This window comes from Pteropus alecto, unplaced genomic scaffold, assembly GCF_000325575.1.
Source record: "Pteropus alecto unplaced genomic scaffold, ASM32557v1 scaffold13, whole genome shotgun sequence".
Taxonomy (NCBI): domain Eukaryota; kingdom Metazoa; phylum Chordata; class Mammalia; order Chiroptera; family Pteropodidae; genus Pteropus; species Pteropus alecto.
The window spans coordinates 1254024-1280632 of NW_006434373.1; the positions used below are offsets into that span (position 1 = coordinate 1254024).

At 33.9% G+C, this 26609-nt stretch overlaps 1 protein-coding gene across 2 annotated transcripts in view; it reads left to right on the forward strand.

Moving 5' to 3' along the window:
* TUBGCP3 (tubulin gamma complex associated protein 3) overlaps positions 1 to 26609 on the forward strand; it is an 80910-nt gene that overhangs the window by 22491 nt on the left and 31810 nt on the right. For both annotated transcript variants that reach the window (XM_025044972.1, XM_006909358.3), the window contains exons 7-13: positions 1745 to 1863; positions 2633 to 2758; positions 5699 to 5767; positions 6128 to 6260; positions 7923 to 8089; positions 23056 to 23166; positions 23507 to 23615. In XM_025044972.1, the coding sequence (XP_024900740.1) occupies positions 1745 to 1863; positions 2633 to 2758; positions 5699 to 5767; positions 6128 to 6260; positions 7923 to 8089; positions 23056 to 23166; positions 23507 to 23615 (834 nt within the window). The remainder of the gene's footprint in view (positions 1 to 1744; positions 1864 to 2632; positions 2759 to 5698; positions 5768 to 6127; positions 6261 to 7922; positions 8090 to 23055; positions 23167 to 23506; positions 23616 to 26609) is intronic.

Here is a 26609-nt window from a genome sequence, read left to right on the forward strand (position 1 = left end):
CAGGCTGGATCAGGCTCTCTTAGACTGTCTTCCACCGCAGACTAAGTTCCACAAAGGAGAGGCCATTTCTGTCTTTTTCACTGTGCTAGTAATTAGCTTAGTGCTTAAAACATTGAAGAAACTCACTGAGGATTTGATGGTTGAATGAATGTCTCATTGAGAGTTTTAAAATTCTCTTATATTCCAAAGAAAGTTTGGGTTTCTTTCATGGGAACACTGAATAGCAGTGTTTGGAGCATGAGTATACTGAAAATAGAAGAATGGGCTTTATTGTTGCTTCGTAATCTACTGGTTTTGAAATTCCTCTACCTATTTTCTGTCCTCGCATAGGCTGGAGGATGATGAGAGGTGTCTTTCAGACTTGTGAGGACATCTCAGACATAGCGTGGCCTGCCTCCGTGTAGCCATACTTACCAGCCTCTGTCTGTCCTACAACATGTGACAGCTGTGTGCTCTTGGGCTTAGAAGCTAGTTTCTATATGGAGTCAGAGTGCTATTCTCTGCCTTTTTTCTTTCTGTTTGCTATGATGCCTGATCCCTAACCATTGCCTTCAAACCTGTGTTCTATACAAAGCTAAGAGATAAAAGGACTTAAAAATATACTCAGTTATTCCAAAAGAGCAAGAAAAGTACAAAGGAAGAATAAACAGTGGTATAATTAAAAAACATACTGGAATAAGGTAAATTTAAATTCAAACATATTGATAATTACATTAAATTTATATGGATAGATACTTTGTTTAAAAGATTTTTTAAAAATGCTATTTTGACAATTATATTGCTCACAAGAGACACATTTTAAATAGGGACATAATATAGGTTGAAAGTAAATCATTGGAAAAAATACCTTTCGTGAACACTAACCGTAAGAATGATGAGTGACTAAATTAATAGAAAAGTATACAGTGGCAGGAGTATTACCAAAGACAAAGGGACATTTCATAACAAAAAGAGCAGTTCTTTGGGAAGAGATAATACTCCTAAATATATATTTATCTACTGACAGAGCTTCAAATGAAGTACATAAAAATGGTCAATAACAATAGGTAAGAGTCAAATGATACTACTAGCAAACTGATGTAATTGATCTTTATAGAATAATATCCCATGACTGAAGTACAAACCTGTCCTCGCCTTCTGACTTTACTGGCCTAGTTCTCAGAGTGTTGATCTCTGACTGAATTCTCTGACTCTGCTGAGTTCTGAGAGTGCTGATCACCAACTGTACACTCTGATTGTTTCTCCTCTCAGTGATACATTGGATTACTAGGCATTGCCTTCTCATCATTATTTTGAGTAACACCTAAAATTCTGACTTAGATTTTGTTCCAAGGTTTATGGAAATTATCAATAACTTTTCTGCTGTATTAACTCCTTTTTATGTGGTGCTGGGAATGGACCAAGGTTTATATGCTTGCTATGTAGTAAGCCAGTTTTTCCGAATACTATTTATGAAATAATTATCCATCCCTTTGTGAATGGTTTGTGCTACTCTTTGGTTATATATTCAGTTTCCACACACTGCATTGTCTTTTAGAAATATTTTTTTGTATGAGAAATTACATGATCTCTATATCCTTTTCAGAAAATTTTTGTTTCTAATAACATCATACTTAAGCTCATTTAGTTTTTAAATTTTGTTCTGGTTGCAGATATATAATATGAAACTAATTGTGTCATAAAATTAATTTGATCTTCAAATGTGTTGTTCAGTGATTACTCTCTTATAAAAACCATTTTCCAGGTACTATGGAAGTTACTGAAGCGGCCCTTGTCAGAGACATTTTGTACGTATTCCAAGGCATAGATGGCAAAAACATCAAGATGAGCAACACTGAGAACTGCTACAAAGTGGAGGGGAAGGTACAGCAGCTAAAACCTCATCTAAAATATTCAGAAAGAAAAGAGAAATTTGATTAAGACCAAATAGGAGCTATTAATTTGTGAGGTGTTATTGAGATCATGAGGGCTGGATTTCCAAAATTGTGTGTACCAGTCAAGTTGCACTATTAAATTCTGGGTTATATTTCTTTGTGTAGTTTGTGACTTGTGTAGTCTTGTTATGGGGCCTTTTGTCAGCCTTTTCCATACTTTTGCTTCCTTTTTCTTGCTTTCTTTCCTTGTTTTTACTGATGCAGCTACCCCATTTAGCTGATTTCTGCATCCAGTCATGGTAATGTCAGAGGTTATCTGAGGGACTGGTGTGGCTTGGCATGTTTGCTATTGATACAAGATTCTAGATGAGGTTCCTCTGCTCGGTTTTGCTTTCATCTTCTAGAATCTGCCTTTCCCACAGCCCCTTCTTGTTGATGTTGTGTCCTTCTGAGATTCTCAGCTGTTTCACAAGGTTACTGACGTCATAGATTGTCTCTGCCATGTTGGGAGACCCTAGCCAATCTCTTGGAGGTGATGCTACTCGAGCTTAACATTTACTTGGAGGTATTTTACTTCCCTATCACCTGATGCTTTTTGTTTCCCAGAATCTCATTGTTTTCACTTTAATTATGATATATTAGTTATTTTTTGGTTTCATGTGTGGAAGCCTTAGATTTATAATATTAAAAGTACAAATGGTTGAGAAAAATAATTAAATTGTAGTGTTAATTTTTAACTTGATGTATTTCCTTTTTAGGCAAACCTAAATAAATCTTTGAGGGATACAACAGTCAGACTTGCTGAGTTGGGATGGTTACATAATAAAATCAGAAAATATACGGACCAGCGGAGTCTAGACCGTTCATTTGGACTTGTAGGTCAGGTATGTTCATTATTACTAGAACATTTGGGGTGCAATTCACTTTGGGAAGTGCTTAATTTACTTAAAATTTCATGAAAATAATTCTTAAGCGGGTTCTTTCTTAAATAAAGAAGTTTTGATAATGACATTGTATAAGTCATGATCCCCCAAGAAAATAGAAACCACAGTAGGTATTGACAAAGATAATCAAATATAGCAAATTGTTTGCATAGCTGTTGGAGGATTATAAAAGCAAAAAAATACAAACAATTATTAAAACAGAGGTAAAACTGAGGAGCAGAGAAGGCATTGGATTATCAGAATCCAGTAGCTCAGAAGAGGGGCTCCCAGCAGACATAACCTTCTGAGCCGGGGCTGTCTGAGATGCAGGCCTGTAAGCAGGGACATTTCTAGCTGCTGTGGTACCCTTGGTACCTGAGACTGGATTTGGGAATGCTGCAGAAGCTAGAAACAAGAACCAACTGCTGCTGTTGGCCTGAATGGCCACAGCTGGGGCAGTGCCTAACTGGTCCTTTGCCTCCTCTTGCCTCTAGAACCTGACAGGAAACAGCTGACAAAGAAAAAGTAAAGTTTACAGATCCCAGCTCTTTAATGGTTTAGCAGCATAGGATTCTGCCCTCATGCTGATTCTTGGGCAATAATTCTTATGAAATCTTCAAAAAATTATTGAGGTGGGGAGAGAGAGATTTAAAAGTAAACTACGCTGTAAGCACTGCGCAGCACAGCAGCATGGCTGTGGTTAGTAGCATGGCTTTGAAGTGAGACCACGCAGGGTTCTCATTTTGGCTTCACTTTTTAATGGTATGTTGCTTTGCATTAGTACCTCCTCTTGGCCTTTGTTTCTGTGTATACAGAATGGAGGTGGTGATAATATGCAAGATGATAATCATCTCCAAGGAGATGAGCATTAGGAGACAGTGCTTAGAAAGCTACTGTCCCAAGCCTAGCACTGCTGTTAATACCATTCACCAGTCTAGCGGGGCAGTGACCCTTCCCTCTCACTGTAATGCAGATAGGGAGGAACAAGGCCTTCAGGACTCCACATGGCATTAACGATTCATGGAGCTTGCAAGCCAGGTGAGCTCATTGGCCTTCCCTCCCAGCAGCATGCTATGATTTCTGTGAGTTCTTACACCTTTTTCAAAAAAGACCATTTTATTATGTCTTTGTATCATTTTCTCATGAATGCAAATTCCATTGATATGTCCTATTGACTTTATTAGATCTGAAGCAAAATAAAGTAAATAAAGGAAAACTAAACAAGCTATTATATAGATATTTTATTCCAACAACTTGATTGATAATCACTATAGTAGTGTCATATAGTATTTTATAGTACTGGATTTTAAAGTCTGTTCTCTCATATTTGATTCTAATAACAGCCCTCTAAAATTAGCAAGGCATATGTAATTGTCCCCATTTTGCAGATATTAAAAGTTGAACCTCAGAAAGGTTAATCAGTTTGTTCATGTTGCCCTGACTAGTGGTGGGCAGATGTGGGACTAGAATATAACGTGTAATTTCTACTTTGTTGTTCTTTCTATCCTGCTCTTATTTTCTGCTTTTTAAAATCGTTGCTCTGTACTGTCTAGTTACTGAAAAAGGAGTGTTTTAAAATGCTTATTAGAAGAATTATTGAGTGCTGTCATTGGAACGATCATAAGTTGCAGTTAGTGTACTACTGATTAGCCCCATTTTACTCTCAGAAGTGTCTTGTCTCTAGACATACTAAATAGAACAAAATCTTATTTCTAAAAGAAGACATTGTTTCCTAAGTCTGAAACTTATATTGCTTTTTAATAAACCAAGGCGAGAACAGCCTCAGTTAACTGAGTCCTTTCATGTTGACTACATAGGGTGCTGAAATACTCAGATTGGAATTCTGTTATTTTGGTGGGAGACTACTTATTGGCTGACTTGTATACTCCTGTGCGTGTGTGTGTGTGTGTGTGTGTGTGTGTGTATTATGTAATCGATTATAATTTGATTATTTCTACTGTTCAGCAGTTTGGTTTTTAACTTTTATGTGTTTGTGTGTCTGCTGCGGGCACTGGGATGGTTTTTTTGTAAAAAGTGATGTAGTGCCTGAAAAGATGTCATGTCGTTTTCTCTGTGAATGTTAAGAAAACTGACTTGAAATATTCCTTTGAGTCTGCAAAATTAGTAGGTTTTATGTGCATTTTTATAGTTCATAAAGAGGAAATTGTTTTTATTGGATCAGATCCACAAAACATAAATAAATACAGTAAAAATAAACCTATAGATGAATGATTATGTATTTCCTTAACATGAGCAGAAAAGTGTGGAGCCTGATACTTAGAGAAAACAGGTTTTATCCTTTCTAAGTTCTGTATATTATAGGCTCTCTCAGAAACCAAAGCTTCCCACTGAGTATCTCTGGGTTTATATCTGAGAGTTCAGAAAGTTCTTGTCACAGGACTATGTGGAAGTCCTTCTTACAGCTTCTGATTTGACACCTTTTTAGCATTTAAAGTAAGAGAGTTACAAAGAAGTTTTTAATAATTTAGATAGGAAAGAAGAGCAGTACAAACAAAAAATAATTGGTAGGATGTGGGGAGAATTGGCATAGAGTTGCTAATTAAAATTTTTTTTTCAATTACAAACATTAGAGAAAATTACACTTTAACTCTAAAAATTTAGAAGGAACATAATTTTTAAATAATACTTTTCTGACGTGAACATACTTTTAGCTTCATGAAAAACGTTGTTTTCTCCTTTTCTCTTCTGCAAAGTTTATGCTAAGACAACACTTCCCTACCATTAAATATATGTTGTAGTGGTTAAAACCTGCTAGAAGACCATTGACAGAATTTAAATCACATAGGACTTTGTTTTAAAGCATTATGCCTATGCAGTTCAAATGAGTTGCTGTGTTATGACTGTGTTGTGCTTTAATTATATTTACTTTTTTCTGCACAGAGCTTTTGTGCTGCCTTGCACCAAGAACTCAAAGAATACTATCGATTACTCTCTGTTTTGCATTCTCAGGTAAAAACCTTGTTTTTATTTTAATTTCTTCATGATTTGAAGTGTTACAAAATTGCAGCTATATAGAATTTTAAAGCTTTTTCGTATATCATTTTTAAAAGATAAAAATCTGTTTGATAATACTGTTCATAAGGTCTGGATATCTATAAAGTTTCACTGTACCCCAGAGCTAATTAATTGCTAATTTTTAGGGTCCTGTCTACCATTTAAACAGATCACTTATAACTTGTTTTCTCAGAGGGTTTTGCTTCATTTTTATGAGTCTTAATTCCCTTCTCCATATTCACTTTACGTGGATTAAGAAATGATTGACATAATTAGTGACTTATACTTACACATTATATCTTTATTGTTTTTCAGCTACAGTTAGAGGATGATCAGGGTGTAAATTTGGGCCTTGAGAGTAGCTTAACACTCCGGCGCCTCTTGGTTTGGACATACGATCCCAAGATAAGACTGAAGACACTTGCAGCCCTGGTGGACCACTGCCAAGGTCATTTTGCATCTCATGTACTTGCTTTATTTCAAAACAGGTTTTAGGGAGTATCATCTAGGTTTATTTTTGTCCCCGTTCTTTTGTATTCTTAATAGCTGTAAGTATGCTGATTAAATACAAATTAATAGATATGAACTTAGAGGAGAAATAAGCAGTTACCAATTTGGCCAAATATTTATAGTTGTAGAAACTCAGAATTTCATTGAAATGAAGGAAGAAAGGAGGAGGTTTTTAAAGATTCTTTTATTATTATTTTTTGTAGTCCTTGGTGTTATAGCTGTTTATCTATATTCCTCTTTTACTTGTCTTTTAACCAGTAGGCTTTCTTAAAGTTTTACTCCCCTCGAGATTATGGTCCATGTCCGGGTTCACCTGCCTTATGCTTCAAGTTCCCATGTTTGCATGTCCGGCTTAGGCCTCTCCTGGGCTTTCAGTCTATATTTCTAGTTGCCTTTATAACATTGAGACACTAATAGTCTATACCTCTTAGAACTATTGGCACCAAGTGAGATGCTAGAAGCCAGTGTTCTGCTCATTTCATGGCTCAGTGGTAAATGCCGTCCTCCTGTTGGATAATTCATAAGGATCAGAGCTTTAGCGTGTTTGAATCTGAGTTCATCATGTCATCTGTGCCTTATCTCCCCCACCTCCTGAAACTTCCCCTCAAAAAAAGGAAGAAGTCAAACGCAATGAATAAATATGTCCTTTTCCTCCAATTACCAGCCAAGTAATCAAGATAACTCCCCCATAGTTAGATTCCTATCAGACTCCTCCTTTATATTTCTCCCAGTCCCACGCATCTCCCCCACCCCCCGCCAATCTCTTTTCAGTGTCCAATTAGCCACTGATGTCCTGGTACCTGTAACTCCTTCATATGTTTCAAATCACTGTCTCTCCCTAATCAGTGTCCGCAAACCGGACACTTTGAAGCCTCTCTATCTTCTCTATGTGCTGTTGCAATAACCTGCTCACCGACTCTCTCTTCAGTCTTACTCACCTCCCTTTTTGTGCAAACATGCCAGAAGAATCAGATCACGTTAGTTCTTTTCTTAAAATCTTTAAGCAGTTTAATAAAATCTTGAGTTCTTAACATAAATTCTTCATGTGCTTATATTTTTGGACTTGATTTTTGCCACTCCCAGTACATCATACTGAGCAGTGTTTTTCAAGCTAAGTTGCAACCAATTAATGGGTTATGACTTCAGAATAGTAAATTGAGACTAGCATATTATGTCAAAAGAAAAAAAGGAAGAAAATAGAAAATATTAAAGTGTAAGTATTGTTTTGTAAAACTTTTACTTTATATACATATTTATTTGTATATCGGATTGCAGTGTAAAGTGTGCATCTTAATGTGTGTCTTAATCAAAAGTGAAAAGTCATATTCTAGGTCATATAGGAGGTCAAGGTTTTTGCTACTGAAAAACTCCGTAGTGGTCATGAAGAGATGGGTAACTCGCTCTGAGACATAAAGCCAGGGGTAGACTCTTGGCTCTCTTAGCTCCTAATCCATGACACGTTTATTGCTTCTTATATATCCAAAGTGGTATTAAGAAAGTAAACATACACTATCTTGATTACTTGGCCATTTTGGTTAGTGTTAAGTTATTGCTTTCTACTGAGTCTAAATCTTTTTTTTTCCCATGTATTCCCCCTCAGGAAGGAAAGGAGGTGAGCTGGCCTCAGCCGTCCATGCCTACACAAAAACGGGAGACCCTTACATGAGGTCTTTGGTGCAGCACATTCTCAGCTTAGTGTCACATCCCGTCCTGAGCTTCCTATACCGTTGGATATACGACGGGGAGCTTGAGGACACTTACCACGAAGTAAGGAATGCTACTTCGATTCTCAGACTCGGATTTAAGAAGCATGGGCCCTCACTTACTCTTTTTTTTTTTTTTTCATGATTACTATTTTTTCTTAACAATAATGCCACCATACTTTATTTGAATGCCATACATATTTTGTACAGTGCTTTGAAAGCCAGTTATCTCATTGAAATCTGCTGAGAGCTGTATTTGGTTAGGGGAAAATTGTTACCTCAGTTTTAATAATGGGGATCTCAGCAAGGTCAAATCGCTTGTCTACATTTACTAACAATAGTAAGTTGACGGCAAAGCTAGAACTAGTTCTCCTAAGTCAATCCAATTTTCCAAGCAGAACATTACATGTTCTGTTTCTTTGCATGATAACTGTATAAACTAAACTCTAAAATCACTTTGATTAACTACGGTGCTGATGATTATATTGAAACAAGTTATTTGTAGATATACCTATTGAACTAACTGTAGTTAGTTCTTCTGTAATACAACATATGTGTTCCTAAAAAATCACTGTACTATGTGAAATTACAGAGTAAAAACCACAAGACTTCTGACGAAAAATAGAATGAAGGGGCACCACACTCAAAATCCTGTCAGTGACATTAAATTTAAAAATATGGGAACTTACTAGAAGCTGTAGCACAATTTTAAACACATCAAATTGTTAAGAAATATGTAAATTCTAGAATAAATATGGCATTTACCTTAAAAAAGCCCTGATGTTGGCTTTTGGACATTGGTCAGAGGAGGCTTATCTAAAGTGGAACAGAAGGTTGTGGCTGCTGACATACATGATGAGTTAAGGTAGCTGGTGGGTTTGAGCTGTGTCTGTGTGTGTAATTTGTGGATTCTCATGCGGCTGGGTTGTTGTTTTCACCTGGTTTCTCATGGTTGAAATTGCACTTAAGCAATCATGAAATTTGTGTTATGCTCAAATTATTTCCTCATTATCAGTTGTGCTGTAACAAATTCTTTTAAAAACAAGCATGACAGCAGAACCAACCGTATATGGTATTGTTTGTGGGTGTTTCTGAAACACATAAATGGCATTCTATGTGTGCATGTATATTGTGCAAGTCGCTCAATGTCTTATAGCTCCTTCCATGACAGTATTCTAGTTGTACTTCATTACTGCGTATTATTTCACTGTATGGATACATATTTTACTTAGCAACTCTCCTGTTGATGATCATGTTCTTTGTAGTTTTAAACCTTATGAACATTATTAAAATGAACGTCTTTATATGTGCCTTTCTTGCATATTTATGAGTTTCTGTAAGGTAAGTACTAGGAGGTGAGATTGCCGCATTGTGGGGAATGCATACTTTAAATTTTGATTCTGCCATTTGATCTCTGAATTGGCTTTACCAGTTTTCCTGACAATCAGCTTTCTCTTATGGTTCTTATTCCTCTATCTTTGTCAGCACTCCCTATTACCCAACTTTAATGAAAGTGTTTTTAATTTAATGTATGAGATGTGGCATCTCCTATAGTATTCATTTGCATTTCAGTGGTTACTAGTGAGATTGACCAGCTTTTCATGTTTATTGGTTAATTTTATTTCTTCCGCTAATTGCTATTCATATCCTTTGTCCAGTTTTTATTTGCGTGTGTGGATTTGTTTGTCTTTTTGGAATTGAATCATAGAATGGTTTTATTTTTGGATATCTTGTATCTGTAGTTGCACCTTTTCCCTTTAATTATTTTTCTTCTAACTATTTATTTTCACATTATTTCAGAATTAGAGTAGTACAAAGAATCATAGCCTTGACTGAGACTCCCTAAATGTTAATTTTGCCACATTTTATTGGGAATTTCTGCATACATCTGCTTCTGGACTGTATTTTTTTCTGATTTTTATATTTTGCTATTTATTTGTAAATATTATTTAAATAACCATAGCTTATGGTTTCATATCTGATAGGAGCACTTTGTTCTTTTCACAGTTTTTCTTGCTGTTTTGCACATATCTACTTAGATACGAATTTAGAATCAGTTTGTCAGTTCTGCCAAAAGTTCTTTTTTTATATTTATAGGGATCACACATTGAATTTATAGATTAAGTAGAAATGTTTTTATGCTTTCTATGTTCCTTTTGTTAAATGAACTATTTTTAAAAGAACATGAATTGAAAGCTTTGAAAGGTATTATGTTTTTATTTTACTAATGGTTACCTTTAAGTTTTTCAGAACTTTCTTTCACCTACATTATTCTAAATGCTAAGGTCAAGAATAAACTGGTTTCTTTAATCTGCTGTTTATCTTCCATTAAGATATAGAATTTTGTACCTTCCCCAGGTGCTTTTCTGCCAGGCATTAATCTCTATAGCTTTTGCTACATTATTTTATTATTTTGTTATTTTCAGTTTTTTATATGCAATTTGTAAAAATTGCCTCATCTTTCAAGATTTTCATTTGCTTTACTTTGCCTTTAGATTTATATCAAATATTTAGACTTATATCTCTTATGTTTAACCGGTATTCCTTACCACCAAGCTCATTTATAATTCCTGTTATTGAGATATACATGTGGAAAAGTACACAAATCAAAAAAGTAATTAATGCTTGATGCCTTATTACAAAATGAGCCACCATCCTGGTCAGGATGATACCTTATCACTCCCATTGTCTGTCTCCTCACTCCAGTCACTATCTTCATTCTTATCCCTAAAGGTAAACACTTTCCTCACTTCTAACACCACACTTAGTTTTGTCTTATTTTAATTAAATTTTTGTAAGTGGAGTCAGATTTTGTATATGCTAAAATACATATTACATGCCATCTGATGGGAAGCGTTCTTTGTATTCATCGTAGTTACATATGAATCTTTAATTTTAGTTGCCCCTTCTGGAAAGTGCCATAAAGTCGTTTATTTAATTAGAGCTTTAAATCAGACTTAATTGTTCAAGATTAAATGGAAATTTTAATTCTTATACAATTCAGTTTTTATTCATTATCACTTTTGTGATAATGAAACTTGGGTAATGCTTTTTCCTTGGTAGAGCGAAACTTCTTATTTTTAATTCATTTGAGGTCTAATTCTATAATTACAGGATGAGGTAAATTTTGGAAGCTGTGTAAAAACCCATTTAATTGATTATTTACAATGCTTATTCAGTCTCCTGACCATTATTACAATAAGAAAAATAATCTTGAGTTTTAGAAATTTGTCATTTATGAGCTTAAGAGAGTCTAAATGATCTATCTTGTGCTTAAGAAAATGAAAAAATAAATGTTCTTTTTAGGATGTATGTTCTTTTTATATTATAATTTGTATATGATGAGCCATGCTTACTATGTAAATTTATGAGAAATAGCTTGACCAACTTGTAAAACCAAAAATAAAAAGCTCTGTATATTATTATTTTCAGTTCTGAGGCTTACCTGTTTATCACCCATTAAAATTGTACCTATAATATTAAAAAAGATTTTCAAGACAGCCTTTAAAAATTAGGATTATTAAAAGATGAAAAGTTGTATCTTTTTATTTAAGAAAATATCTGTATTCCAATTCCTCCCTCATCCAATAATTAGTATGCTAATTACAATATAAATTTAGATGATATGAACTTTTTTAATAACTGCTGATCAGTTGACTCGATGAACCTGGTTTTCCTCAGAGGTTGGGGTGGGAATTACTGTCTGGGATATATATTGCTACCAATTAAAACAAAAATTAAAGCCACAAACTGGATAATTATCTTTTTAAATTTAGTACCTGATTTTTACTTTTGACTTTTTTCTTGAGAATAATTTAGTTTGCATTTTCTAGCAACCAGTTTTTTAAAGTAGTCCTTAATTATAACACTTGTTCCCTAGAGGCACCTGTGTTTTGAAAATAGTTTTAAAAGTACCAATTCCTTATTATTTGTCTGCCTTGTGTATTATTCAGACTTGCTTGCTTATTTATTTATTTATTTATTTATTTATTTATTTATTTATTTATTTAGGCGAGGCAGCCATTGGTTGACCTCACAGATTACATTTATTTGATATTTTGTTATAATTATGAGACTCAAGAATTGATGGGAAATGTAGAGAGAATTGAGCAGAAACTTCAAAATTGATTTTCTTCCAGACTTTTTTCTTTACTATTTTTGAACATTGATTCACCGAAATAAAACAAAAGCATACTCTTTAATGTAGCTTAAATTTGGGATACTTTTTTTGGAAGAACTCTTGTTTCATAGAATAAGTATCAGGCAAATTTTTAAGTGTTATTTATTTAAAGATAAAGTACTAAATAAGTATTCATATCTGTTGAATACAATATTAGCATTAGTAGCTCAAATGATCACTTAACAACTTATCTCAGATCTTGCCTCATTGGTAAAGTTATTTATTTTTAAATGCTTTTATTTAATTTTAGATTTCCGAAAAATTTGAAAGAATTATACAAAACATTCCCAGGTATTCTTTCCTCAGATTACCTGAATGCTAATATTTTACTGCAATAAATTTATCTATTTTAAAATATATGTATATTCTACATTTTAAAGATTCTATGATAGTCATGGTTAAGGTCTGAATTTAGATGGGGCTTTAGGAAATTAAAGATTCGTAAATTTTTATTTGCTAGTATTTTGCTCAAATAGTTTCTTTATACCTCAGATGTTCTTGTTTGCTTCACTAGTTTTGCTTGTTGGATTTTTCAGAAATGCACTGTGATCAGTAGAGGTAAAATTAATCCTTCTGGATATAATGTATTTTATGTTTTTTGCTGTAGGCTTGCCATGTTTAGTATTGCTTTGCCAGTGGGTTTATACCAATTAACAGTGTGTCTTATAACTTATCTGCTTTATCTCTGTGGGGTAGAGCTTAAGAGCTCAGATTCTGGAATGACATGACTTTGGCTTGACTCTTGGCTTCAGTTTCTAATGGCTCTGTATACTGGGCAAATAATTTAGCCTATATTAGCCTTACTTTCCGCATCTTTCATATGTGCAGAATAGATGTGCTTGTTTCATGGGATTTTGTGTACATGTGAGGATTGAGTCAGGCAAATAGTAAGCATACAGTATGTTATCTGCTGTTAATATAAGAACATTGGATAAAATTTGAATATCCAGTGGCCCTAAGATATCTGTAGCCTTTCTCTTATTCGAATTGTTTTCTGACTTCACTTCTCTGTTCTCTGTTGAACCCTAAATTTATAGATAATTTAAGTCTTTGATTAATTTTGGGAGATTATCTTTTAATTTATTCTAAATAATATATTTACCATAAGAATTTGATAGACAATTACATTGTGTAATTTTCATGTTTATGGAATTAAAATTTGGGAATTTTTGTCTCTTCAGCTTTTACATAGGTTAATTTTTTCTCAATTTGTATAATCAGTTATAACTTGGTTGTAAAATTATATTTCTTTAAGTGTGTGTATAGTTAACTCTGACTATACATGAGCTTTGTAACCACTCATTTAATAGTAGTTTATTAAATATCTGCGTAAGGAAATGCTACTTTCTATAATCAAAAGAAAGCACAAAATATGAATAAACAAATTGTAAAAAGGAACCAAATAGAATTTCTGGAGATGAAAAAGTACAATAGTCGAAATGAAAAAATGAACTAGTGGGGCTCAACACCAGATTTGTAAAGAAGAAAATAAGCAGCTTGAAAATAGATCAGTTGAGATTTTCCAGTCTGATCAACAGCAAAATAGGAAGAAAAAAGAGTCTGAGAGACCTCTGGTACTCACATTTGATGAAAACCATTATGCTACACAGTCAATGAGCTTACTAAGCTCAAAGTAGGATAAACTAAAAAAGATCACAGCAAGACATTTTATAATCAAACTGGAAAGACAAAGAGAAAATCTTGAAAGCATCAAATGAAGGGCTCCTCAATTAGATTAACAGCTGATTTCTCATTAGAAACCCTGGAGGCCAGAAGGCAGTAGGATGATATATTTAAAGTGCTGAAAGAAAAAAGCTTTATCATTCAGGACTTCATATTCTATAAAAACTACTTCAAAAATTATGAAGGAGAAATGAAGATATTTCTAGATAAATAAAACCTGAGAGAATTCCTCAAAACACAAACCATCAAAACTGACTCATGAAGAAATAGAAAATCTGAAAAGACCTTTAATAAGAAATTGAACCAGTAATCTAAAAAACTTTGCAGTAAAGAAGAATCCAGGACCAGATGGCTTCACTGGTGCATTCTACCAAATATTTAAAGAACTAACACTAATCCTCCTCAAACTCAAAAAAATAGAAGAGGAAGGAACAGTTCTTAACTCATTTTATTAGGCCAGTGTTACTCGGATACTAAAGCGAGACAAAGACAACAGAAGAAAACTATAGATTAGTATTCCTTATGAATGTAGATGTAAAAAAAATTCATAAATTACTAAAAATGGGAATTCAGCGGTGTTGTAAACCATAACTGAGTGAGATTTAAACCAAAAATGCAGTAGTACTTCAACATAAAATCAATCAATGCAATACACTATATTAATAGATGAAGGGGGAAAAAAACCACATGATCAGCTCAGTTGATACAGAAAAAGCATCTGATGAAATTCAGTACACTTATGTTAAAAACATTCAAATGAGGAACAGAAAGGAACTTCCTCATCTACAAAAGAGCATTTATGAAACACTAACAAGTAACATCATACATAATGGTGAAAGAATGCATGCTTTCTCCCTCAGATCAGGACCAAGACAAGGATGTCCATTTTTATCACTTCTATTCAGCATTATACTGGATGTTGTAGCCAGGGCAGTTAGACAAGGCAAACAATTAAAAGACACATCCAGATAGGAAAGGAAGTAAAATCATCTCTCTTCACAGATGACATCATCTTATATATAGAAAATTAAGTATCTGCAATATATATCTAATAAACAAGTTTGCCAGATTAACTGCATATAAGATCGGTTGTATTTTTATACACTTGTAATAAATAATCTAAAAATTAAGAAAATAAGTTCATGTACAGTAGTATCAAAGCCAGTAAAACGCTTAGGAATAAATTTAAACAAGGAAGTATGACTTGTACACTGAAAACTATAAAATGTTGAAAGAAATGAAAAATGATCTGAACAAATGGAAAGACTTTTTGACTTTAGATTTAGTGTAATCTCTATCAGAATTCTAGTGTTGTTTTTTTTTTTTGCAAAAATGGAAAAGCTGATCCTCAAATTGATAGGGAAGTGCACAGTGCCCCAAATAGCTAAAATACTCTTTATAAAAGGGACAAGTTAGAAGCCTCACATTTCTGATTTTAAAACGTATTAAAGTGCAAAGTGATCAGAACAATGTGCTGCTGGCATAAGTATAGACTGGTAGATTGACAGAGTAGAATTAGAGTTCAGAAATAAACTCATTCATTTTTCTTCAGTTGACTTTCAACAAATAGCCAAGACCACTCGATGGAGAAAGAATTGTCTTTTCAACAAATCGTCCTGGGACAACTGGATATCCACATTAAAAGAATGAATTTGGACTTTAATTGTATACTATATGTAAAAATTAACTCAAAATACATCATACACCTAAAGCTATAAACAAAGTTTACCTTGTTTATAAATAAAGATAAATTTTTGTAACTATATATTAGTCAGTGGTTTCTTAGATATGTTACCAAAAGCATGAGCAACAAAAGAAAAAATACACTGTTTTATTATCATTAAAATGTTATGTACATTAGAGGACACTATTGAGAAAGTAAAAAGACGACCCTCAGAATGGAAGAAAATATTTGCAAATGTGCTGAGGGTCTAGTATCCAGAATATATAAAGAACTATCGTGACTTAAAAAGATAAACAGCCCAATTAAAGTATAGGCAAAGAACTTGAGTAGATATTTTTCCAAAGAAGATATACAAATGGCCAGTAAGCATAGAAAAAGATTCTGATCATTATTAGTCCTCAGTGAAATGTTACATCAAAACCACAGTTAGATACCACGTCACACACACACTGGCATGGTATTAAAAAAAAAACCAAAATCCTAATTAAGTGTTGGTGAGGATTTGGAGAAATTGGAACCCTCATACATTGCTGGTGAGAATATAGAACGGTGTAGCCACTGAGGAAGATAGTTTTGCCGTTCCACAAAAAGTTAAACATAGACCCAGCAGTTCGAGGTATATACTCAATATATACATTCATATAAAAATATTCATAGCATATTATGATTCATAATCATAAGTCAAAAAGTGGAAACAACACCAATGCTCATCATCTGTGAAATGGATACGCAAAATGTGGTCTATCTGTACAATGGAATATTATTGAATATTTTTGAATATTTCATCCAGAAAGGAATGAAATTCTGACATGTGCAACATGGATGAATCTTGAAAACATTAGGCTAAGTGCAGTAAGCCAGGCCACATGTCTTATGATTTCATTTATGTGAAATGTGCAGAACAGGGAAATTCATAGAGACAGATTAATGTGAGGTTAGGGGAAGAGAGGGATAAGGGAGATCACTGCTTAATGAGTGTAGAGTTTCTCTTTGGGTGATGAAAATGTTCTGTAATTAGTGGTGATGGTTGCACAACCATATTGTGAATAATACTAAAAACCACTGAGTGGCACATTTTAAAATAGTTAAATTGGTGACATGTTATGTGAAGGGGTGCCAGCTACATCTGGCTCTTCAGATTTAACTTACTTCCTGGTTCATTTGCTCAGTCTTCTGCCTCATTGCTGGTTTAGGGAGTTCTTGCTATCCACCATGCATCTACCGTGCCTGAATAGAGCTCGGTGGTTCTCAATCTTCATATCCCTGTGACTGCAGTTGGGAACCTCGTAGGGAGTTGTAACATGGACTGTGACGAGGGCATGAGGATTCCCAAAACCCACGGTGTTTGTGATGTGCAGCAACGTTTGAGGACCCCTGATATGCCCAGCCTCTGATCCCCTGTACCACCAACCAGTTTCAGGTGGGACATCTTTAGAGTTTGACTTAAAGGGTGGAGGTGATGAAGGGGAGACGAATTCAGAGTGCCTCCTTACTCCACACCAGCAATTCTTTGTAGAATACTTTCTTGGGCATTTTTCTGTAAGGAAAAAAAAGTTTAATAGTTAATTAAGAATAGGAAATACTGCATACTAGAGATATTCTGTGGTAAAGAACTCTGCTTTTATCTAGTATTTCCAAACTTAATGTTAAATTAGTAATATAGTAATACATGTTTTTATTCACATTCATTAAGAAGGATTAGTGGCTATTTCAAGATAGTGCAACAACTTAACGTGATGTGAAAATATAGGAATTGGTGACAAAGTCACAGGAACTGTGGTTTGTTATTTGCTCTTATAATGGAAGGAAAAGCTAAATTTCAGATAGAGGATAGTGCAAATAAAGGTATAATTACCTTCTTTCCAAGTTCACAGACCCCCTCCACTTTTTGTGCCTGTAGACCCCAGGTCAAGAAACCCCTAGTTAGAACAAAAACATACAAGAAAAGTCATGAACTGGTCCTGACACTGGAATGGAATTAGTTTTCTGTGGTTATCACAAGCGTGAATGTGAACATCCATCTCAGGTTTTCCTGACTCAGAATTGGTAGAATGGAAGTCAGATGTGAGACCGGGAACCGTTGCTGTCCTTATTAGGGTTCTTGGACCTTCTTTCTCTGTACCTATCTTTGAGCTCCTCCTCAGTCACTTTCCTGAATTAGACTCTCCGTGTGGATGGCCACTCAGAGCTCACTTTAGTGTAAAGTAGCTTTATCCTGTTGTCCTTCTAGGAAACTCTTTCAAATGCCCAAGTTTACCTGTTTCCAGGAAAGGTTTTTCTCCCTCTCCAGCTGCTGAGCAGTGCTCAGTGTCCTGCTTTCGCTGTCTCTGGCCTTGGCTAACTTGCAACCCAAGGATGAGTTTTTACTTTTTTTGTCTGAAATAACTTGCAGGTGGCCTCTGAGCTTTGTTATTTCTGGTGTGGCATTAAAATCTGCCTCTGGATCCACTGGTTTTGATTTCATTTTAAATTGTTAAAAAGATATCTCCTAGCCCAGTGGTGTAGGTTCTGGTATCCCAACTTTTATTTTATCTTGTATTATGAACTGCAAAGGCAGGCAAAAATACAGGACTATATGAATTTACAGATATTCTGAATGATGAGTGCAGAAAGTACTTTCAACACTGGGGGAAAGGTTTCTAATTATTTCTGGCTCTTACAAAGTACTATAAAAGAAAACCAAATTTTTATATTTTGTTACTATCTAGAGAAACTGTATCAGGCTTTTTAGTAGCTCACATGGGTTCTCTCCCAGATAAACTGAGATAACAAATTATTCCTAATGTTCAATGTTAGAACAGTATAGGTCAATGTTTATTTTACTTATTTGCCTTTTGGATAAACTTGTCAGAGCTGTAAAGGATAGGGGCTCCAAGTAGGAGCAGAAAAAGAAGGGAAAAGTTAAAAGTAAATTCTCTTGCTTTCAAAATTTGGAAAGTTTCAGGCTTGCTTCAAATAGTTACTTAAATGCACTAGTAATGCCCCAAAAATCTACATCCTTGAATTAGAAGGTCAGTGAACTAGAGATAATTCAGGGACTGCTTTTGGGAGAATTATTGAAATTTAAAAGTTTACCTTATAAATATTACGTTGCTTAGAATTAATTACTTTTGCTGAGAATTATTGAAATTTAAAAGTTTACCTTACAAATATTTTATTGTTTTGATATTTTTATGCCCACACATGGTAATCTGTCACTTTACCTGGTCAATTCCCTTTTCACCCATTCCTCTGGTCCAGAGCCATTACAGCTTCTCTAGGTGTGGATCTCTTGGTATTTACCTGCAGGATTGACAGGTTGAAGTTGGGGTCTTTTGTGGTATGCATTAATGGATCTGGTTCTTAGAAACTAAATTGCTTGCTAAGAAAATTACCCTCTTCATTTCTGTTATTAGTAGTGAGACCTTGGCATTTGTCCAACAGTTAATGAGAAATCATTGTACAATTATGTTTTATTTTTTTCCTCAGTTCTTTCTGTGTTTGACATAATGGTGAAAATTAAAGAACCTTGAGTGGAAAATGCATCAATAAAATGAAAGCATATTGCATTTATATTCTGACCTTGGTTTTTTTCCTCTATAACTGTTTTTCACAGGATTAATTAAATTCTAAGATGTACCTATTCCTCTCAGTGTTTATTACTAGATGTTTGCTAGTGGAGTAATTGCATGCTACTTTGCCCTCAGATGAAGTGATCCTTTCATAACTTCTAAAGACAGAATTGTCAGATTTTTATCTTTTAAATTATATTTTCTTATTGTTTATACTGATAAAAAATCCAGCTGTATTCCATCTATCAGGATAAATTAGTGTGTCGTCTATAGAAACTAGCTCTTCTGTTTAAGCGAATAACAAATAAATATAATTTATATGCAATTAATCTAATCAGTTGAGTGGCAAGCTCCAGAGCAGTCATAGCATGGTGATTGAGTAAACTTTTAGTGTAGTACTCCTGGTGTGCTTATAACATGTTTTTATTTCTATCAGGGATAACTTAAGTATATGTTAAAGTGATGATAGTCTCATTAGAGTAGTACTGTTTATCCCTCAAAGCAGTCATTAGTTATGTGTTTAAAATTAGAAAGGGAATGTAAATCAAAAACTAAAAAGATCAATAAATACTTTAGTAATTTAAATTGGTACCTAAAGATAAGAAATTTGAATTGAAAATAAATGTAGAATCTCATGCTGATGGTCATAAAAATGTTGGCATTTATTCACATATCTCCTTATAAAGGAGATTGTACATAAGTGATATCATCTAGTCCTGACTTCTACAGAGATCATCTTTAAAATTTTTATTTCCTTAAATATTTTCCCTTTGTAGTGGGTTTCTGTGAACAGAAGAAAAATCTTTTTTAGTTGGTTGCCCTGGGAAAATGATGTTACTAAAAAATTTTTTATTGATATTATATGTTTACTCATTGGCTTGAATTACTCAGTCCTTTTGAATAGTATTTTTTTTCCTGATTTAAAAATATTTGTGTAATTAAAAATTTTTTGAGTTTACAAACAGAGAAAATTAAAATTTAGTAATCTCATAAATATCACCTCTGTTAATATTTTTATATATCTCCCTTTTTGAGTATATTCTGTATTTTGGTGTGTCCTGCCATGCATAGTATTTTGTAACCTTTTATTTTTTTTACATGAAGTAAACAATGAAAATAATTTCATGTCATTAAACATTATTCTTTTATACCAATTCTTTATTGTGATCTCTGACACCCCTGAATAGTACATAAAACTTTGTATTTGTAGATCTGTGCAGTTTTCCTGGGAAAAGATCTATACTTTTTATCAGATGCTCAGAAGAGTTTGTGACTATTAAGAACAAATTTTATTTTTAATGACTACATGATAATATTTTATAATTCATTAAATATCCTCTTGCTTTTAGACTTTTAGTAGTGTATTAGAGGTATAATGGGCCCTGACCAAATATATTTTATCCCAGTAATGCAGGGGTAATATTTATTCAGAATTTCTTCATCTATATTTACAAATGAAATTGGCTTATAGTTTCCATTTGTGGAAACTATATTTTCAGGTTTTGCGAGTGTTATACTAGACATGAAATAAACTGTATATCTTTCTGTGGTCTAGAATACCTTAACATGAGAATGATATATTTTTTAAGTTAAACCCTTAATTCGTTTTCATTATATTCTGGTTTTAAAAGTCTGGGTTTTAAATGCTTAGTGATAGCATTTTACATTTCTGATTTCTTCTACAGATACTCTCTTTTTAGAGTCCCCTCTCTTGGGTTAGTTTTGGTTATTTACATTTTGTTTGGAAACCATTAATTTTGTTTTGCTATATAAATACTAACAATATTTTTTTAAGTTCTTTAAATCCATTTCATCTGTGATCACACCCTCATGTTCAAGATTTTGTGTTGTTTACCTATTGATGATTTGGATTTATGTAGGAGGCACCAAAACACTTTAGGTATGTTATGACTTAATGGGTTTTATAGTCTGACTGGTGAACCTTTTGCCATGTGCAACATAGTGCTGAACGTCAAACCATCCAGCTTCTAACTGAAAATACTGCCAAGTACTGAGGTTCAAGTAGTATTGTAGTTCAAATACTATTTCTCCCTAAAAGGAACTAGAGCTCCTTGGAGAACTGGCTGATTCTGGGTCTGGAAGAGAAATGAACAAGATGAGTATAGAGCACCTTCCATACCAGAAGCAAGGAAGACAACTCAGGTGAAGTTTGAAGGACTCAGGAGCCAGCTTGAAGACACTCCTATCATCCCAGAATAGGAAACCTAGAGCTCCAATAAGGATAATACCTCACAGATTGAAACAGTAGATGAACTTAAAACAATGGTCATTAATGATAAAACAAAAACTAGTCACCAGTGGAGGATAGTAAAGAAAGACATTATCAAATACATCCTCTTGATTTCTTGATATAGTCAAAATTTCCCCCTTTAATCTATTAATATAATGAATTATAATGATAGTTTTTGATGAGGCATTTTAGCTCAGAAAAGGATGGTGTATTAAGTAAAGGTACTGACCTGGCCAGTAAAGAGAAAATGCTGTCCAAGAGAAACATAGACCCCCTATATCATACTATAGCCAACATAAATTCTAGAGGGATGAAAGATCTAAGTAATAAAAATAATGTAAATACTAAAAGAAAATTATGGAAAATATTCCTATAGTCTAGGAATAGGATGATCTTAAGAAGGAAACTCAGAAGGCATAAAGGAAGACGTTTACCTATATAACCAAAAATAGAACAAAACATAAGCATGGAACATACTATAAACAGTGGCAAATGAATAACTTGGAAATATTCAGTTTGTAATAATGATTCATAAGCTGTCACTATCCCTAATATAACAAACATTAGATAAGAAAAAGGCAAAATCAGTAGAGAGATGGGTTGAATATATAGAAAGACAATTCACAGAAGAAAAGCAAATGGCAATTAGTGTTATAAAAATAGGCCCTACTTCCTTTGTCATCCATAAAATAGTACAACCAACCATTTCACCTAACTGACAAAATCTAAAATGAACAAAGATGTAGAATATAGAGCATCCATCCTGCTGGTAGGAATATCAATTAATGTAGCTATGTGGAAAGGAAATCTGGCATTTCTATTTAAAAAAAAAAAAAAACTACTTTGATTCAGCAGTTCTGCTATTAGAAGTTGAGTTTATAGAAATAATAACACACAGTCTGTTAGGGCATATGACTGAAAAATGATAATGGCCTCATTGGAATAGCAAATTAACAGGAAACAATAGCAATTTAGTTTTTTCCATGTTCTTTCAGATTTCAGTGATCAAGCTGGTTGGTGGGGACAGCAAAGGTGAGAAGCACAGTAGACAAGGGAGAAGCTTTGAGCACGGGTGGTTCTTAGGGAGGGCTACTAAGAGAAGGTCAGTTCCTGCAATGCCACTCGGTAGACTGGTGCTTGGCCATTCTTATATCATGGTCTACTTGTAGCCAATAGTCTGTGAGCAGAGTACATGAGCTTAGGTTCCTCTGTGTTCCAGACTTGGGGATCTGCAAGAGAGAGCCTGCAGGGTTGAGGGGCACACTGATAGAAGGAGACACAGCTAAGTAGATGGAAGAAATGTAGACAGAAAAGCTCTACGCAGCAGGCACCTCTAGAAGTTGGTATGTTTTTACTAAGTTCCAAAGTAGATTAGGCAGCCCTTACACTTAGATCATCGATGTTACACAGCAGGGGCTATAATTCATAACAAAGATCATAAGTCTTCAAGAAACTTTGTTTTTGTTATATTTTGGTTTTAAAGGTCTGGAGAATATGCTATTGCATTTAAAGAGATCTATCCAAAATGCTTTTTAAAACAAGTTTTATTGTACAAACGGTAAGTTTCCTGCTACTTGAAGAACTTTGCTTTATAGAGTAACTTATTCTTTGATGTTACTGTTAGCTAATATTTTGCCATGAATATCACTTTTTAATCTTTCAATGCCTTTTTGTTTTTCAGTTTTTTGTAGCATCTGATCCAACAGTTAAAACAGATCGACTATGGCATGACAAGTATACTTTAAGGAAATCGATGATTCCTTCATTCATTACAATGGATCAATCTAGGAAGGTAGGGTTAGGAGAGATTTTTGTGATTTTGATGTTTTAATGCTATATTTACTTGGATCATGTGACAAACTAATCTTCAATTAAAATTTTGTTGAATTTTAGGATTGACATTCTTGAGGTTAAGTTTAGATCAAATACATCGACATTAATATGTGTTTGTTAATAACATCTTTTCAGTTCTTAGAATTCACTTCATCCTATCCCATATGTACTTATGTTTAGTTTTTGATCAGTAGTTAATTTGTTGCTTATGAATATTTGTAGTAGTTGGATGATGGATCATTTTAATTTTATAAGGTAACTCGAGGGTATTTTCTTTTCTTTTCTTTTTTTTTTTTTAGGTCCTTTTGATAGGAAAATCAATAAATTTCCTGCACCAGGTTTGTCATGACCAGACACCCACCACAAAGATGATAGCTGTGACCAAGTCTGCAGACTCACCGCAAGATGGTATGATGATGATGATAATGATGACAGTAGTGGTGGTGGTAGTTTGAAGTATTTTTCATTCAACAGGACTGACCCATTTTCTAAATTATTATCCAAAAATACCTGATTACACAGTGTGATATGTATAAAACATCCATTACTATATAAATTTCAAATTCTCATTTTTATACAGAATTAAACAGTAAACATTAGAATAAGTATAGCTATTTTACTCTTATTTGTGTTACTTTTTTAAACAATATAGTAACAGTATGCCAAAATAAGAAAATAAACCAAAAAATGTTGCTAATGATAACCATAGTTTGGAACTCAGAGGCTCATTCAGATATCAGCAAGGATTCACAAGAGTTTATTGCATTCAAAATGCTGCATAAATTTATGCCTGTATTAAATAATTTATGGTTTTTCCTCATTCACTGCCATCTTTTATTTTTTCCATTTACTACCTGCCCCAGCCTCAATAATTTTATAGTATTTCTTTGTGTGGCCAACTTAACATGTCTAGCTTTCTGATCTTGAGTATATTCGTTATTTAGTAATGTCATCTTGGTTCATTCAAGTGTATTTTGCATAGGATGTTGTGGTAGCTATAGGGGAGATAATATGAATTCACCATGGTTGTGCAATTAATGAATTTATAATCTAGGTATGGAGATAAGATGTACAATAATAATGAAGAATAGAAAGTGATAAATAAGATGTATGAATAATAAGTGCTTTAAGTATATAATATAGTTATCTGTAGGCAGTATACTGTATAGAAGATCACCAGAACTTATTTATATAACCAAGAATTTTTATCCTTTGACCTATATCGCCCCATTTCCTCATTTCCCCAGGCCTTGTAAGCACCATTCTACTGTCTGCTTCTATGAGTTTAACTATTTTAGATTTCCCATATAAGTGATATCATACAGTATTTGTCTTTTGTGTCTGGCTTATTACACTTAGCATAATCTACTCCAGATCTAATTATGTTGTCACAAATGGCAGAATTGCCTTCTTTTTTCAGACTAAATATATTCTATTGTATGTATATACCACATTTTCTTTATCCATTCATCAGTGAATGGACATTTAGATTGTTTCCATATCTTGGCTGTTGTGAATAAGGCTACAGTGAATGTGGAAGTGCAGATCTCTCTCTGAGATACTGATTTCAGTTCCTTTGGATAAATATCCAGAAATGGAATTACTGGATCTAATAGTAGTTCTGTCTAATTTTTTGAGGAACCTCCATACTGTTTTCCAAAGTGCTGAACCAATTTACATTCCCACCACTAGTGCACAAAGGTTCCCTTTTCTCCACATCCTTACCATAACTTGTTATTCCTTGTCTTTTTAGTAGTAGCTATTCTAACAGGTATAAACTGTTATCCTTGTAGTTTGATTTCCATTTTCTTGATGATTAATGATGTTGAGCATCAATTCATATACCTGTTATCCCAATTTGATTTTTAGTATCTAAGAGGACTCACTGGAGAAGATTTCTAAAATGTATTCGAAATGTACTGAAAATCCATACAAGGTCAGGGCCAGCTGTAGAGAATTGGGAAGTGCCTGTATCACCATGCTGCTTTAAGAGAGGGCTCCATGGCATAACAGTAGGTCCAGCTGTCCACATCAGACTCCTCTCCCTCTTACCCCTCCCGCTTACCTCCTCAAGTGCACTTAGCACACCCAACTTTGCATATACATTTTAGAGATCCGTAGACCTCAGATTAGTTCCTATAATGGAGAGATGTGATCCAAGTAGAAATTTTTGGGACATACCTATGTTTAAGAGTTAGAAGAAGCAAGAAGAGCCAGGAGAAGAGTTGTATTGATAGATTTTGACCTTTTCTTACTTAGTGCCAAGAGAATAAGATCAACCTGAGAGGTCAGGTAATGTGTGCCTCTACTCACTGTGGAGACTCAGAGGCACGGATTGTGCTGGTGAGGCAAAATAACATTGTAAAGCAACCTGTAAAGGCCTGCTGTGTAGGAGGCCTCCATGGAGATGGCTGCTGAGATTAAATTATCGCTGTAATGTTTTCTCGGTTACAGCGACTACTGCTGTGCCTGTCATTCTGTCCACTGCTGCAGTCTGCAGAAGCTTTATTTTGCTATTAAGCTTATGGTACAGTTGGGAAGATAAAAGATGCAAACCCTAAAGAACTGCTAGTAATAAAAAAAAAACAATGGAAGAAGTCAAATATATACTTTTTATATGTGGAAAAATTTTGATGATTTAAAAGTGTGACTAAAGAATAAATAGTAAATTTTTGCAAAGGGGAGCATGCCATATGCCTAAATCATTAAGGAATAGTAGTGTACAAGGAAGCTCTGAATCATGTTGTCTTCTGATATGCTACTTTGGGCTAAAACTGATTAATTTTAAACCTTTAGAATGAAAATCCTATATGACCCAAACAATGATGTAGTAAAAACATTTCTGGGGGAAAAGTATTTACCTTCTTAAAACCACCTAGATTAACAGAAATATACACTTTCTCCCCTTAAAATATGACCATGGTACAGCTCACTGAGTTGTGTCCTCATGTTACTGCATCATGAGACTTCCCCTTCTACAGAAAATGGTATGTTTACCTTACGATGGACGCCCTGGTTTTCCCATATTAATGTGTAATTGGACTGGCAGCAATACTTAAATAGATTTTTCATTTTTCATATTCCGAAGAACAAACAAAAAACAATCTTAAAGTTTTCTCACATTTTCAAATTGGTAACAGGTAATGGGAAAGACTTAAACTGGACCCTAAAAACTTTGCTTCTTGCTTAACCTTAAATAAGTATTCTACCTTTTCTCAGTTCTAGATTGTTTCTTGACATTGGGATTATTTTCTAGCTCAAGCGTTACTATGGTTTTTAAATAAAATTAAGTATTTAGATATATTTTATAAACAGTTTTCTGCTACACAGATGTGAATTAGTATTAAAAAGCTCTATTAATCTCTACATGCTTTTTCTTTCAATATAAAGCTATGGAAATGC